The 17,271-nt window shown below is 35.4% G+C and overlaps 1 protein-coding gene and 1 non-coding gene across 3 annotated transcripts in view; both read right to left on the bottom strand.

The window, feature by feature from the left end:
* Nucleotides 1–2,192: 2,192 nt before the first annotated feature.
* The window catches only part of LOC124635688 (torso-like protein), a 56,434-nt gene continuing 41,355 nt past the window's right edge, over nt 2,193–17,271 (bottom strand). Inside the window, exons 2-7 of one of the 2 annotated variants that reach the window (XM_047171639.1) lie at nt 7,295–7,419; nt 6,659–6,883; nt 5,839–5,961; nt 5,321–5,495; nt 4,640–4,774; nt 2,193–3,305 (exon numbers count right to left, since the gene is read on the bottom strand). In XM_047171639.1, the coding sequence (XP_047027595.1) occupies nt 3,045–3,305; nt 4,640–4,774; nt 5,321–5,495; nt 5,839–5,961; nt 6,659–6,883; nt 7,295–7,401 (1,026 nt within the window). In that variant the 5' untranslated portion in view covers nt 7,402–7,419 and the 3' untranslated portion in view covers nt 2,193–3,044. Of the gene's footprint in view, nt 3,306–3,695; nt 3,831–4,639; nt 4,775–5,320; nt 5,496–5,838; nt 5,962–6,658; nt 6,884–7,294; nt 7,420–17,271 lie in introns of both variants that reach the window. The other variant, XM_047171640.1, reaches the window with a different exon arrangement.
* Nucleotides 8,714–8,827, bottom strand: Trnal-caa. Its single transcript has 2 exons — nt 8,790–8,827; nt 8,714–8,758 (listed from the first exon to the last, which is right to left on the bottom strand). It is a non-coding gene; the product is annotated as a tRNA-Leu (tRNA).

Genomic DNA, 17,271 nt, shown 5'->3' with positions numbered 1-17,271 from the left:
ATTTTCACTTTGTACAAGAGTATTTCCCAGTAATCATGACGAACAATGAAAACGTAATTTTTGTAAGGCAAATTCTTGGTAAGGATAAAAATAACTGTAATTTTTATTGACATGTAATGTTAATATAAATTTTGGAAAAAATATAAGGAGATTGATAAGTAGGTATGAGAACTGTTTGAACCACCACATTAAACAGTTGTATGTCCAAGCGTAGATCCAAGCGAGACTCCATTTATTTTCTATTGTTTTATAATTACATACAAGCAGTTAAACTTCTTACAAAACTATATATTTTGAAGGAAATATACCAGCACAAATTGACAAAAAGAATCATATTTCTCTACTTCTGCCATCCTCATCGTCATCTCAATATTGATGTAAGAAAAAATTAGTCTAATGGGTCATGGATAACTTGATAATAGTTCTAATTGGAATCAATTAAATTATCGTTACTATGTCACACGAATAAATCGATTTATTTATTAGAATTTCTTGTAATTGATCAATATTTTATCTGTAGGTACGAGAGTTTCCATTAATGTTCTTTCATCAATCACTTTACTGTTGGTGATACCTATATTTTTAGGGTACCTACGTACCTACTCTATCAGGACTATATTTCAAGGAAACTTTACTGTATTTCAAGGAAAATTATTCTAAAAAATACTTTTGAATTAATTAGTCAGCAAGTGCAAATTACGAAAAGCCACGATTAGTAGGTACCTATATTTCTTAGCAAATAGATTGGTCACGAATATAGGTAAAAGGATCCTTAATATAAATATATTTAGCTACTTACTAACACACATAGGTAAGTGTACTTATGTAATTACCTATTTTATTATGCAATGAATTTATATGCAAACGTATTCATTCATTTAAGTTACCTTCTCCGAACTACGTCTGTAGGAAGAATAGGTTTTTAAATGATTTTCTTCCGTACAAATATGATTACAAATATATTCTGGTGAAAATTTTCGAATCTTTGCTGAAATTGTTTGTAAAAAACCGCTCTACTCCATAATCTTCATCTTGTGAATAAAATTGGTCAATAGCTAAAAATCAAGGTTGGTACAGACCGATCCATTCACGCGGCGCGATAACCCCGCTTCACCTTTAGTGTGAATTAACCCTTATCTGACTGAACACTTGTGAATTCGGCTGTCTGTCTTAATAATAGCATTTATTCAAGACTTTTTGCATTTATCTTAAAACAAGTTTAATTTTAAGATGTTCTTTGTGTCAATGCGTAGAAGATTCAATTGGTGCAATGCATAACCTTGTGATTAAAATATATCTAAAAGCCGATTTAATTGCAAAACAAAATGCTTTTAACTACATTGCTCACTAGAGGTCGGTGGTGAAATAAACACATTATCATCTGCCGAGCCTTTTCCTAACTATGTTGGGGTCGGCTTCTAAGTCTAACTGGATGAAGTTGGTGGTAGTGAAATAAACACAGCTGGAACCAAATCAAATGTACTGAATATAAAGTCTGGCTTTAATTCGCGGATCAGGGTGCAGTGTCCTTGTATATATTTTTTGATTTAGGTCTTTTTTTATGGGAAATCATCATGATCAAATGATCCCGCTGTGGGTAAGCAGCGTAGGGGAGCGTCAGACTCTTACTGACTATCCCACCATGTACCTTCTTAATACTTCTTTGTACCAGTCTGATTTAGAAGGTCTGAGTCTCGACTTCTGTCTAGTAGACGGTAATGACAGACTAGCGGTCTATTCAGAGGTCATTTACCTACATCCTACGACCCTGCTTAACCGTTTGAGATAAACGGGCGTAAAATACCAATTTATCTTTCTAAATTCCCCTGTAAATCATTGTTTTGCCACTTCCACAATTTGTGTACAGCTCATTCTTACTAGGAATTGTTATCATTATAATGTTGATTCATTGCCCTCTAACTACGTAGGTACTAAGTAACGAAAAGTTGCCAGCTTAAAAATAACCTGACTTAACAAAAGAGGTTGGTTCACTATGGCCTCATTTTGCTAAGATAACGCAATTTGGGAGTCATTGTCTTAATATGAGACGATAACTTGGGTATTGAGATATACTTTATATCAATATAATAATGTAATCCATTGTGTCTCCATTTCTAGAAAATTATGGGTAGGTATATTAATTCAATATGTAGGTACTATCGTAACTATAGATATTTGATTGAAACTACAACTTCAGTCACAAAATAACTTTATTTTTATCAAAATAAGAATATTTACACCACCTTAATGTTCTTAACTTATAAATTAACTACTTATTCGAAACTAAATGCATATAGTGTTTGATCCCGCTTTTGGCGACACCCATTATTGCACATTACAACTATATTTTATTGTCATTTAAAATTAAGCTTAATATCATAATGGACAGAATTCAATTCAAGTCTTTTCTGATGATTTCAATAAGAGCATAAAATGTTGAGAAGTTGATTCGACAGCAGCGCCTCTGTCGGACGTTTTGTGTACTAGCGACTTAATAAATGCACACACTATGTGTCTCAAAATGTGATTATAATAAGGATATGTTTTTTGACTTCTGGCGCAAGTGGAATATTAAAATTAAAAAAGTGTTAAATGAATTGCCATGATAAATAACAATCAATTTTTGAAGAATATAAGGCACTTTGTAATTAAAAAATGAACTATTTAGGTATGTACAAAAATATAACTACCGATGCAAAATCATTCGTATCTAGATTCATTTCACTCATTAATCATTATTTTGTTATTTCCACTACAATTTATATTTAAAACATTAATTAGTCACTCTGTCATAGATTCATTTCCATTTTATTGTACTTACTAACTATATTTTTTATTCAAAATCCACAATAAAATAAATATGTTCGTTGTATTCAAAAAGTTGCTACAAGCCACTTTTATGCATTGTTTCAATGTGATAATTCTAACTTAGGCCGTATCTTAAATTGTGAACAAAGACCGGCTAATGTTAGTATTCTGCAACTTAATAGATCTTGTTTTAAGTTACGTCACAAAATAACTATTAGACTATTAACTAAACTACGTCACATGTTACTCTCCCAAAGTTTTAAATAATTGTCTATGACTTCTTCGAACCATTTCTTTTTCTTCACGTCTTTGAATGCAGGGGATAATGTTTTTAATTCTAATTGCAATAAGGCTTCATTTCCTAGTAACGTGTCTAGACTTCTTAGGAGCGATGGTTCTCCGTGTAACTTTAGTAAACTTGGGTAGGAGAAAATGTAGTAATGGACCCTTAGGCGTTTGGTCGCCCAGTTTTCCACTGTTTTGTTGCCACTGGCCACCTGAAAATTAAAAAGAAAATATAAGTGACTATAGAACTTTTTGTTAAGAAGAACAAAGCTTAATTGATCATGAATTTTGATAATGCTGTGACTGAAGAGTGATTTATGAACCAGTAGGTAATAATGAAAGGGAGATACCGTGAAAATGAATTTATAGGGGAAATGGAAAATGCATTTTTCAGGTGGGTAATTAATGATTGTGAATTTAGAAACCTAGCCTTTTGTCAATGTCAGCTTCCAGTGTAACCGAATGCAGCTAAGTGCCAGTGTTTTACATGAAGCGACCTCTGACCTCTTCAACCCAGTTACCCCGGGCAACCTGACACTCTTTGGTAAGACTGGTTGTTAGACTTACTGGCTTGTTGTTGATGATGTTTACTAATAAATTACCTTGATCTGGCCAATATGTTTTGCATGCCACGGCGAGAAGTAGCCTTCCAGCTCCTTAGCAGTTATATCAGCTACTCCCTTACTCTTTAACCTCTCTTTGATCATAGAGTATGCCGTTCTAGAGAACACAAACACCTGGAGTGAGAGCATAGACAAGATTCATGTTTTTGTTCGAATTTTAAAATTTGCGGCGTGTACTCCAGGGTTTGTCAAGGGTAGACTGGTGTTCTCAACTTCTTTTCATTTGTCATTTGTTTATTTTTGGGTATTCTCTCTCTTTGTAACTCTATTATTTGTCATTAAAAAATCTTCACTTTTGATTCAATTTTGTTATGGTAGATATAATTGCTGTTTTTTTGTGATTTGAATATGACTTTGAATTTTTGTCATCATTTTCTTTATACCAGGGTTTCATTTTTAAGTACCGATATATATATTTTTTCTTTTGATGTATTGAATGATTTGCGTATTTTTCCTTAGCAAGTGCTTATGAAATGTGATAATGAAAAATGATGATCAGAAACAGAGAAAGAGAGAGAATGCAGAAGTGATGACTTGGTATGCTCATGCGCATGACGATGATTTGCAATGATATATGAATGAAAAGAAGTTGTTAATTAATGCATAATGTCATCCATGTGATTGTATGATGGCGTATGGATGGTTCATGCATTATTTTGCCTGATCCTATATTGAGTGAAAACTTGACAATTTATTCAATAAAACCAGCAGAACTGAGAAACTTTTTTGAATTTGGTGAAAAATGGCATTTATCCTTTTTATTAATAAAGTATTTTGAAGTCGGGAAATAATGAACATTCCCAATTCAGACATGCCGTTGGTAAAATTATCTATACCTAACTTTATTTTTGAACATGAAGCGGGTAAGTATTGGATATCAAGTTTTCACTCCATAGAACCAGGTTTTCACACACAGTCCAAACCTTGACAGCGCCCACGTGTTCGGCGAAGAGCGGCGAGAAGAAGTTGTTCATCTCTGCCACAGGTATGTCAGAGATACCACGAGACTTCACGCGCTCCTTGATACGGGAGTACACGCCGCGAGAGAACACAAATACCTGGTGATGAATTCACATAGGAGGTTTTATATAAAAAAAAATGGAATGTAACACTTTTATACCATGTGGTACCTAATACTTAAAAAGATTAAGGGTGAGTTGCACTATTTAACTATAACGATAACCATAACCAGCTGTAAAATTGTTGCCCTTTGTGATTGGTCAAATCGGCAATTTGATGACTGGAAATGGGTTGGTTATATTTACATGATGCAACTCATTGCGAAGGACCGAGTTTTAGTGGCAAATAGTTTTAATTGAGTTTCCCTTTTATAGAATGTGGTGGCAAGGAAAGTAAACTATGTGTAAACCATTTTTATCTCTCATAGAAAGTAGTCACATAAAGATTAGAGATTATATTGTCTGTTACTTATGCAAATTAATTTTTAGACCACTTTTTAGTCCGGTCATAAAACTGGGGTCCTCCAGAATTACGTCTGCGCATTACGCTAGGAATTGTTTCACCAAAGAATAACAAATTCGGTCCACTATTAGGTACAAAATCACATGAAACTTTACTGAAATCCTCATAACCACGACCCTCACCTGATACAGCGAGTTCCCAGTGATATAGGACGCGATGTAGTGCGAGCCATACTTTCTGATGAAGTCGGCTATGGACGCCGTGTCGCCTATCGCCGCCTCCTGGATCGCATCGTATACTACGTCCTCTACCGCTATGTTCCCGGGAAGATCGCTTAGTTTCGCTGTCTCGCGGAATCTGGAATATAAGGGTTGTAAATTAGATTGGAGAAAAATGTTCTTTGGGAATTTCATCAGACTGACTTTAGTAGAGTTTGTAACTTCTACCAAACTTAATCAATATTTTAGGAACTACAGGTTTCATACATACGTTGAGGTTCATTTACTAATATTAAAGCTTATTTTTTTTAATATTAAAAATATTTGCGGGCTTCAAACCTAGCAAAAGTAGGACCTTAAACTACCAAAAATTATAAGTCAAAAAATTCTATGGGGTCCTTTAGAACTTGGAACTAGGTGAGACTGCAACCCACAACGAGAGGTCTTTCTAAGGGTATAGTAGGTATCTGATGAATAATTACCTGGAAACCCTGACGAGCACGTAGCAGTGGTCTCCATTGATGAAGGAGGAGTTGATGCCGAGGTTCCGCGCCATGATGTCCGTCGGCCAGCCGGCGGTGAACGCGCGCCAGGGTCGCTCCAGTCTGCAAGATTATAAGGTGGTATTAGTTTTATATGTATACCTATATGTAGTAGTTGTGGTTTCCTTCTGCCCTGTTCCCAAGTCATTTGAAGTTACTGTTTTCTGAATTTATTACTCGCTGTCAGTATTCATACAAACATCCATTGCGTTCTAATTCATGTCATCTTTCAGACAATCAGTCCTAGTTATCGGTTAGTGGTTATAGTTGCAGAAACATTATTTTATCAGAATTGGTTAGGTACACGATGAGATTAGAAAAAAATAAGTGATAAAAGATTCTTGAAAAGAAGTATTGCTGTTGCTACTTACCTCCTTCAAATTCAGATAAATCTCGACCGAATCAATAGATGCGAAACAATAACAAAAACTGAAGGCTGCTTAGGACAATGTTTTTTTATGCTCCATTCCATTTTTAGTACGTCTGGTGATTGAATGTGTTTTCAGACTCTAAGAAGCAGTAGTCAATTAGCCTATATAAGTAAGTAGGTATTGTAAAAATAGCTTAGAGGATACAAAAGAAAACATGACAGTAGGAAACTACAAACCGTACCTACGCTAAATATCAAGTTTATTGGATAGAAAATAATGATTCACGTCCGATAAAACAACATGCATTGATCTTGCAACTCGGCTCACGAATATCGCTGGTATGTAAACACTGACTTTAAAAACTTTATCATGGCATCCGAATCCCATACCTTTCAAAAGTAAAATCCCTAAAGTAAGCCTGTAGCAGCTGCTTCAGGTTATCGCAGAACTCCATATGGAAGTCTCCGTCGAACAGTGTCTTCGCGTGCCGGGGAGTCGGGGCGATGGAGAACTGTTCCACCTCGCGGAAGACGGAGACTGTTGGCTCTCGGAAGACCCAGCCTTCGGTGTCGTTCCGGGGCACCACCCGCATGCAGATGCTGAGGTAGCCATACCTGGAAGTGAGGGGAGGTTGGTTAAGTGTTATGTAGGTATCCTCTTAAGTATCTAGGGGAAATACGGAGATGTAATTTGTCTGAATTATTGTATTTATATTGGTAGTACGTAATGGATTTCAGAACATCTCATTTTCTCAGAATTTATACCTAATGACTACGATTTTGTACGTTAGTATAAACCATTTTTGCGTATACCTACAACGCCAAATCATTGAAGGTATGTAGCCTAAAACTCGCCCATAAATCGTCATAAGAGTTAGACATAACTTTAAGGTATACCTAGGTAGTTTGCAAAAATAAAATCCTATTAGGTATTATATTATACTAGCTAGCTACTATACTAGCTTTGATTCTAAAGCCGAGAAGTCCTATTCCAAAAAATATTAAGTAGGTAACCTGTATCCTTACCTCATAAATATATTGATCGCCTTGCCAAGCCCGAGCTCGGAGTCGAGTGTGGTGGCGGCGCCGCACAGTGCTACCGCCAGCAGCAGCACTGAGAGCATGCGCACCATCACACACGAACTGAACACCTGGAACAATCAGAGGAACATGTCTTTAGATGCTGATTTAATGCTCAAACAAAGACTGTTTTGCATCTACCACTTAGGTATATTTCACCAGCGCCCTAAGGTAGACTGGCAGAGAATCCTCGTAATGTCCGCCGTTGTATATTGTGCAAAAAGTATTAAAAAAATGTTTAGAATTCTGGGGCAGCTGTTCTAGGTTCTTGAAGGTGGTTCTTTACCGCATTTGTCAGGAAAATACAAAAAATGCCATCCGAATTGAGAATCTTTCAGTTCCTTGCCTCAACAAGGAAAAAACTGAACACTTAGGTATATCTGCCTACATCGTCACTTTGTTTGAGTTAATAAAAATTATGTATCATCTTTTACAAAGAACTAAGGCGCTTAATTTAATATGTATCATGTCCACAATGATGAATTTCCTTGGCGTATGTCCAAGTTGGTTGGTCTTTGTAACTAGTTCCCTGAATTGTACTAGGACCCGGAATAATTATGACGGACTTCTTTCTGTTTTTAAAGCATTGTTAAACAATGAACGAAAACAGTTCCCACGATACAAAATAAAGTTTTCCAAAACAACTTTTCCCCTCCGAATTGGCCACTAATGACTTCATGACAGTCAAGACACTCGTAGCGTCAAATAACTGCTCTCAAAGCGACAGAGTTAGGCATTTGTTTTTAACTGAACCTGCCTATGTTTGTTAGATCCATTCTATTCTAGTTATTTCCACTTATAAACATTGTTAAGCGTAACAATGCACACAGTGTTAGAATATTGGCACATATGTATACAAGCATACGTGTAGTTTTGTCGTATTTACGCACTGAGGAGGTTAAGGCCAAGAAGTCACGACTGAATTTATTTATTGGCCAATAAACTCTCTGATATGTGACCTGTTTATGGTTTGTGTTGAAATTCATTGATGAATTAAGTAATGTCTTTTATTAATAGGTATCTTTACAAAAGTTCAATTTATTTATAAGAAACAATGAAGGTACAGTTACAGAGTTCAGTTTACAATATTATAAAACAGTTTAAGATAGACTTTTAGTTAAAACTAAAAAGCTTTAATAAAATCCTGCTTATTGTTGTCGACTGGTATTTTTGAACTTGTAGGTAAATAACTCTACATATAATTGTCTCATTTGTATACCTATTAACCATTCCTTTTTTTGAATTAACGTAAAATAATTAATATTTTATTACACCATTGCATTTATAAATTATTAGTCAACAATAAACATTATAAAATATTTACCACATTACAATAAAAAACAAAAAATAACAAACAAAAAGGTTTGTCAGAAGTGGGATTCGAACCCACGCCCTCAGAGAGGACCAGAACAACTCGAACCTGTTTGACAGGCAAGGAAACCTTGAGTCTGGCGCCTTAGACCGCTCGGCCATCCTGACACATGCGTGTTGTGTCGAAATTAGCGTTCGCGTTCACGGACGGCAAGTTTCACGTGTGGAAACTAGATGGCGCTACGTTGACCAACGTGTTAGTAACTGATATTTCAGAATATTTTTTGTTGATTCAGACTTAATTTTGTTTATCAACAATATTTTGTTTTACGGAAGCATAATTTTGTACGTGTCGTATTCATAATATATCTGTTTACACCGTGGTTCAAGCAAAAAAGGTCTCGTAAAATGGGGAAAAGTTACGTTAATTCATAATTTTTCAGAAATTAGAATATACATAGAATTCTAGATATCTTTACTTTATTTACGGTTTTAAATGTTCGGAAAATGCCCACTACTTAATTTAATAATAAAAGAGAACTTAAACGCTCATTACTTCCTGTGGATGCGTTCAACCGTGACATTGTTACCTATATCGGCTACCTGACAACGATTACATAATAGATAGCCATTGTTGATTACTGATTACAATTACCAGCGTCTTGCTTTGATAAATAATTTATCAAGTTTTGTAGAAATTAGGTTAATTGTTAGATAGGCTTTTGAGTTGCTTATTTTTTAAGAAAAAAACTTTAATTTGGCAAAAAATTTTGGACTTTCTTGATCTTCTTCCGAAAAAATATTTCTTTAGTCAAGAGTAAAACCCATGGAACAAGCTAGTCTGGTAGTATTCGTCAAAAACTACTGCTACGAAGTTGGTCACTTCAAGTAGCTAACTTAGTGATACCTACTCAAAATGCGCACTAGCTAGATGTCAAATGGCGCGGACTTCAGACGTGCAAACTTATTTGCGGAAAACTGTACAACAAATAAAAATTTCGCTGTCATTGACACATCAGCTGTTCATTGTTACATTTATATTGACAAACAATTGTATGCGGTACAAGGAAGGTTAATATTCCGCATTTTTTGAAACAACTGGGTCAAATGTAATTTGTAATGCAACTGGTTTATTTGCGTTCTTTACAAGTAGATAATTATTAGACAAATTATTGTAGGAAATGGACTTTGAAGAATATGCGAGTATAATTAGATATCTACCTTATTGCACCTATTTCAGTTTTCATGAATTTACTAATGAGGAAGATAAATAGGTAATTGTGTTTTATTTAGTGTTGCCCAAATTCAGTCTTGGTCTTGCAGTCTTGGTCTTGTTCTTGCGTTTTTGCAAGACCAAGACCAAGAACAAGACCGCGTATTTTTAGCAAGACCAAGACCAAGACTGACCGTGCAAGATTTGAGCAAGAACAAGACATAGCCTGCAAGACTCTTGCGTCTTGCAGCTAAGACTTAGCGCTATTTCACTGAGTAGTTAGGTGTAACAGTTCGGTGTATAGGTAGGTACGCTTAGGAATTCTATGAGACGCAAAAAACTGTATCAAAGAATATGAAAAACTGGACCTATGCGCATTACGACTAATACCATAAACATAGCGAATAAAAAAATATCTATTAAAATCAAACTGAGTGCATGCATAGTTATGTTTTAACCATCGGCACTTTGATAATGCGGCATCAAAGGTTTTGTACTTACTTCTCAAAGAAAGCCGCTTTTCGGAAGTACATGGTTATACACGCGCCGGCGGCTTCTTTTGAAATCTACAACAATCGTTGCCGCCACGCCGAAATCATAACATTTGACACTATTTGTTTGCCGCCATAGGGCGTAGGTATACTCATGCAAAATAATTTCCTAGTAGAGTACCTACAGGTGTTCCAAAGAATAAATAAGTTTCAGAGTGCTTAGAATGAAAATGAATACATATACTGATCACGCAAGTAGTATTATGATTAGGATAAAATGGTAAGGATTCATTCTAGTAAGTATATATTATAATATTGATTACTTATATGGTTTTAAACTAATTACTTAGGTACTATTATTGTACATTTAGTCATTATATTTCTTACATTTTTTTACATGTTTTAGCAAATGTAAGCTTATAAATCATAAATGTTTATTAAGAAATAGTTACTTCCATGGAAAACGACATATAGGTCAGTTGATTTTTCGAATTTCTTATCAAATCTTCAGTTATTTATTAATCTGCTTGATCTTTACTATGGCTATGTTAATTCAAGCTCACAATGTTCCAATTCTAATACGTTTTTCTAAGATTTAAAGTAAACTTTAATAAATAGTAATAGACTAATAGGTAATTGCAAGACTTGCAAGACTCTTGCTGCAAGACCAAGACCAAGACCAAGACTGGGAGCGCAAGACCAAGACCAAGACCAAGACCAGGTGTATTGGCGCAAGACCAAGACCAAGACTGGCTAAGTCTCGTCTTGTTCTTGCATTTGGGCAACACTAGTTTTATTCGCTTTATAATTTGATTGTAGTCAGATGACGACATTATTTTATGAAATTAATAATTCCAACTAGGTTGGTTCCAGTTCCAACCAACTAAGTGTTGAAGTCAGCAAAAATTATTGCTTTAATTTTATTTTTTTATAGCGGTCAAGTAATTTCATACGGTCCAGGAATTGTCTCTCCAACGTTCATTTTCCTTTCCTCTGTTCTTACCACTATTCAAATGAAGGTAGAACTATAGTACTTATATATAAGTAAAAATATAAACCATATTGTACAATTCTAAAACCGCAGTTTCTAAACCAGAGCACGGTTTAGCAAATGGGAACTAAATAGATTAGCTTCGGCATAAATTAAAATCTGTGTACCTACCTAGGTGAGAGTGGTGCATTGACATTAAAACCTTCCTGCCATGTTAATAGTAGCCTTCAAAACAGCGATAATCTAAGTGCTATACTTAAATTAATCTTGAAGACTAATTATCGATTTATTGTAATTTTAGCCTTGGTTGGTAGTTGCATTTGTGAGTCATACGCTTTATAAGGTATCAGTAAAGTTTTACAATTCTTAGACAAAAAGAAAGAGTTATTATTGCTGAAAACAATATGTTATGTTTTAGGGGCTACTTACATTAGCTAGTTTCAGGGGCCCGATTCTCCTAAGTTGATAATGTCAAAATTGAATAGAAATCGAATCGCAATAGCAGTTTTAACCATATCGGGCATTCTCCTACTAGTATAAGACCAATCGTATTCCAACGACATTCGATTTGCGATTGGTCTGCTATTTTGGTGATTTTGGTCTATACGGTAGTTTGCTCTATAATCATATTGCAATCGTAAATCATTTGCAGACATAATGATTCATTATTGAATGACAGAAAAGGATAAAAACGTTTATTTCAAAGAAAAAATAGCGGAATGCCACATACGCTTCAATCATAATCGAGTCGTGATTGGATCGCAGTCGAACGTGAGTCGTATGTCGCTTAAGTAAAATTAGGAGAATCGGGCCCCAGATAACTTCAAAATCATTATCAATAATTATCATACTCTCACCGTTAACTTATGATAACGTCAAATTACCGGATCAGAACTAAGTATAGCAAAGTCTGAGTTAAAGTATGTTTAAAGCCATGATACTTTTTGAGGGATTTGTTAAACGCGCAAAAAGATCCATAAATAATCTGAAAATTTTATTTTTGATCGACGAAACTAGTTTTCAACAAAGATAACCCAAACAGCGTGAATAGCCCGAACGGTACTTCATGCCTAGAACCTGTTACCCTAATAGGTTAGACCAGTAGGTACGGTTAGTAGCCCTTGACACGGATGACGGGAACAGCTAAATTATACTAGTGTAGCATCAATAACGGTGCGTCTAAAAGGTGCAAGTAAAGTACATTTCACGAAAGAAGTCCCGCGGAAAATTGTGGAACTACTGTATATATTTTGTAATTGGGTTGAGGAGGTCAGATAGGCAGTCGCTTCTTGTAAAGCACTCGTACTCAGCTGAATCCGGTTAGGCTGGAGCCCGACGCCAATATAGTTGGGTAAAAGGCTCGGTGTATGTATATATTTTTTACGTATTTGCCGAGCTATCGCATAGACACTAGCGCTGCGTCTGCGGGACTTCTTTCGTGAAATGGACTTTAGCTTGCGCTTGCTGAGGCAGATGCGCAGGTAACATGCATTTAAAAAACCTGCGGATCTTGCGACTCGCGCATGCACCAAAGCAAAATACCCACCCGTGTGCTCTTGTCACTTGTCACTTGCCCATGTTAACTTGCTCCAGCTACATGCACCGTGTAGACTCACCCTAACGGTGCAGTTGTTCGTGATGGCACTGCATCACGACACTGCAGTCGAAATGTGTCAGCGGTATTGTCATGCTAGCTTTATATTAATAATTTATATAAATTTTGTAATTAAGTGATGAATTCAATGCTGGTGGTATTTGATCATTATGTGATTTTGCTTTTAATTTGTTTTATTTTACAGATTATATAGGCTTACTCCATTGTTTGGGCACCTTTAAATAGCTCTGTCTAATGTGTATAAAGTTTCCGTCAGCGGTTTCACGAGAACCCCGAAAGATTTACCTCTTTGAGAAGCAGGCTATACCATAGCCTTCTCGATAAATAAGCTATTTAACACTAAAATATTTCTTTAAAATTGAAGCAATAGTTCCTGAAATTACCACGTAACTCTTCAGCTTGCCTGCCGGGGCTGCGGGATTGTTCGAAAGAGTTACCGCGGCCCTGGTACCTACATAAAAGGCCTACGACGGAACACGACAGTTTTTTAGTCAGTAAAAGTCTTAACTCCCTCACCGCTGCTAACCCACAGCGAGGGGTCATTTGATGATTTTTGAGGTCTTTAAAAAAAAAACTCTTCAGCTTTATAATATTAGAAGGACTTAAATCTTTAAATGACCATAACTTAAACACTTAATTCAGAATACGTTATAATCCTCAAATAAACTCCAAACTATAATGAAATCAAGTTTTTTATCGAAGTGAATCGCAGAGGCAAGCGGCCATTAGATACGGCCTTGCCCCACGGCTGGCCTACTGAATTAGTGTCAATGTAAATTTATTGAATTAAATGTACGATCAAGATGTGTGCGTCTAGATTTTATAAGGAGATAACATTTGCGGTGAAGTTGCATCAAACGTTTGAGTGGTTTATGTGATATGCAATTTTGTTTGTCGGATTACGGATATTGATATTTTGCATGGGTTTTTTGAAAGTTTTAGAATGTCTGGCAAACCATTTATTTTTCAGAGCTGTTTTTAATTTCATTAATTTGTAAACTATAGAAGCGAATAGAAGAATAGCTAATTATTCTATTTATTCCATCAAGGTTTTGATTAAGTTACGTGTTATAACTGGAAGACCTCCTGAAATCTTAGCTGGTATCTATACTCAAATACCTGATTTGTTTTGAGTACATTTTGATAGCTTTTTATACAAATCATATGTGTATTCCTTAAAAGTTTGTGAAAAACATAATCCAGAAGGTAAGTAGGTATGTTTAATTAATAACAATTTCGACATAAAGCTGTAAATAGGTACTTAGTAGGTAATGCAATAATATCTTAGGAGTGCTAGGTCTTAGTTCATTGTTAAACACTAGAATTACCTGTTTATCCATGTATTTCCCATTACAATGCTTCCGTTGCAAAATAAACATTTGCTCAATAACTAATACCTATATTATCTACTTATTCAATTAGTTTTTATGGATATTTGTTCAAGTACAATATACCTATATGCATTAAAAGTTATTGTTGAAATATGTACATTATTTATGTAAAATATAAGTACCTAAGTTCTATTTGCAATTCTACCTACATAGTTATTCAAGTACAACCATTTCAACTAACACTTAAAAAGAGGAAATACATATTTTGTTTGTTTGTAGGTACCCCCTAAAGGGTCCGATACTGAAATGAAAAATTATTTCACTGCTAGGAAACTAAATTATCTCCGAGTAACATAAACCATAGGTATGTTATTAGGGCACGGGTTCCAATGGACACGGGAAACTAGCTAAAATATAATACGAGTAGTATTTCGATCCGCAACATACCCACTTACAAAATGTAGGACCAGCTTACATTCTTTCAACAAATAGGTACACTCTAAATAAATATCTTCCAAAAAGGCTATAAAAACATAAACTTGCCTATCAATATTAAAAGCCAATCAAAACTTGATGCACTAATTAACCTATTTACTAAACTCGAGTGCACTTGATACCGAATTGCACTTGAGTCTGTAATGTTGCAATTCATATGAGATGGACGAATTTAGAATTAAATCTATATGAATGTTAATGGATATAATAAAGAGAATCATGTTTCTTTTCCTTGTTGGTGCATACAAGCGTCTTTCTAGTAACTGCGTATTTGTCAGTTTTGAGAAGGGGGTAAAACCAGAATTTCAAACTGGATACTCTGAAATTACTTACTTGTATTGAGGTAATCTTAAAGGAGAATGACCACGACAATATGGACCACGGTACAGAGTTGCGTCAATTCCAAAGTTGTTTTAGATGGATTCCAATTGATGCATGAGAAAAACCAGTACCGTTGATGGTCATGATCTTTTAACCACTGGCAAGCAACCCAACGAGATAGGTTGTCGAAATCCCCGTAGGAGCACTTACACACTTGTAGATTTTGTCGTGCGTAAATGCTCGGCTTTACATTCAAGCGAAAAAACTTTTAAAGCGCGATTCCAGGGGCCCGATTCTCCTAATTTTACTTAAGCGACATACGATTCATGTTCGACTCGGTTCGACTGAGATCCAATCCCGACTCGATTACGATTGAAGCGTATGCGGCATTCCGCTATTTTTTCTTTGAAATAAACGTTTTTATCCTTTTCTGTCATTCAATAATGAATCATTTTGTCTGCAAATGATTTACGATTGCAAAATGATTGTACAGCAAACTACCGTATAGACCAAAATCACCAAAATAGCAGACCAATCACAAACCAATCGAATGTCATTGGAATACGATTGGTCTTATATTAGTAGCAGAATGCCCGATAAGGTTAAAACTGCTATTGCGATCATATTGCGATTCGATTTCTATTAGATTTTGACATTATTAACTTAGGAGAATCGGGCCCCAGGTGACATTTTATTGGTGTGAGTGCGAGTACAGGGCTGCTGTGCAGGCCATGTCCCACCTCACCGCATGCCCACTGTGCCCTGTAACTTGCTCGCGGGAGGACCTAATGAGCGCGTCCGATCGTGCTCTCGCTGTGGTGGCATATTGGGCTGACAAACTGTAGTGTGACTGTAAGACATGTCATCGACACGAAAGAAGAAGAAGAACACCCGAAGCGGGAATGCACTGTAACTGTCCGATTATTAAGGCTCAGCACTTTTTATTATTATGTTTAATTTAAGGATTCTATTCTAAATTCTAATCTGCCGGAGTATGATAACTGGTTTACTCATACTTGACGGTATCGCAATGCGATGTACTTACTATAATCTAAACATAAGTATAGAAACTACTACACAATATATAGTACAATTCCGTACTTGTACAAGCTCGGGTAAACTTAGCATTCCTGCAGAGCGTATTTATAGCCGGGTACGACAACAAACGCAACTCTTGCGCATCTCGGTAGTGAGTGCAAAACAATTAAATGCAGAATAGAGTTCGTGGTAGGGTGATTCATAGAAAATTATGTTTATAAGAATTGATATTTGTTCAGCTTTATTTTGATAGTTTTATCACTTAATTTAAACATTGCAACTTTGTTTTCATATATATTTTTGAAAAATCGATGTTGGTAGGCAGTTGACGCCATCGCTAGATAAGGTAAACATTTTTATAATTGTAAAAAAACGGTATCTATTAACGTCTCTAAGTATTAATTAACGTCACAGGAATACACTACTATTTTTTGGATGTCAGTTAAAAAGAAAGAGTAAAATATATATGTATAAAAAAACACAAATGAAAAGTTTTTATCAACATTATAGAATAGGTACCTACATGACAAGACAACTTACTTAGTAAATGTAAAAACGAAAGTAAATAACTCCAAAGGGTCTTAAATAAGTACATAAGTGGAACTTATACTACAGGAAGTGTTCCAGTAAAAGCAATCTAGTAACTCAGTCAGTATTGCCCAACTATACTGGTCCACTATCATAATACATATCGCCAACACTTTCTAACAATTTATTAATAGGTCTATCAGTACTGTAATTAAATATTGTGTAATTGTAATAATAGTGCTGAACAATATAATAAAATACCGTTTTGTAAACAGTAGGTAAGTATTGTACGGTAAGGTTGGTTTTCAGACTTACTGGTCTCAACTTTTGAGCACATACTTGATTTTTTTTTCTTTTGTTTGCAATGGATAATCTCAAAAACTACTGGACGGATTTGAAAAATTCTTTCACCGTTGGAAAGATTCACTATTTCTGAGTAACGTAGACTATATGTTATCCCGGTACGGGTACAAGTTCCCACGGGACGCAGGTGAAACCGCAGGAAAACAACTCGTCATTCAATAAAATAAAAAAGTTTTTTTTTCGTAATTTTCAGTTGTTTTGCTGACTTTACTAAGCACAGCCGGAT

The sequence above is a fragment of the Helicoverpa zea genome, chromosome 13, assembly GCF_022581195.2.
Source record: "Helicoverpa zea isolate HzStark_Cry1AcR chromosome 13, ilHelZeax1.1, whole genome shotgun sequence".
NCBI lineage: Eukaryota > Metazoa > Arthropoda > Insecta > Lepidoptera > Noctuidae > Helicoverpa > Helicoverpa zea.
This window is presented reverse-complemented; position numbering and strand designations above follow the sequence as displayed.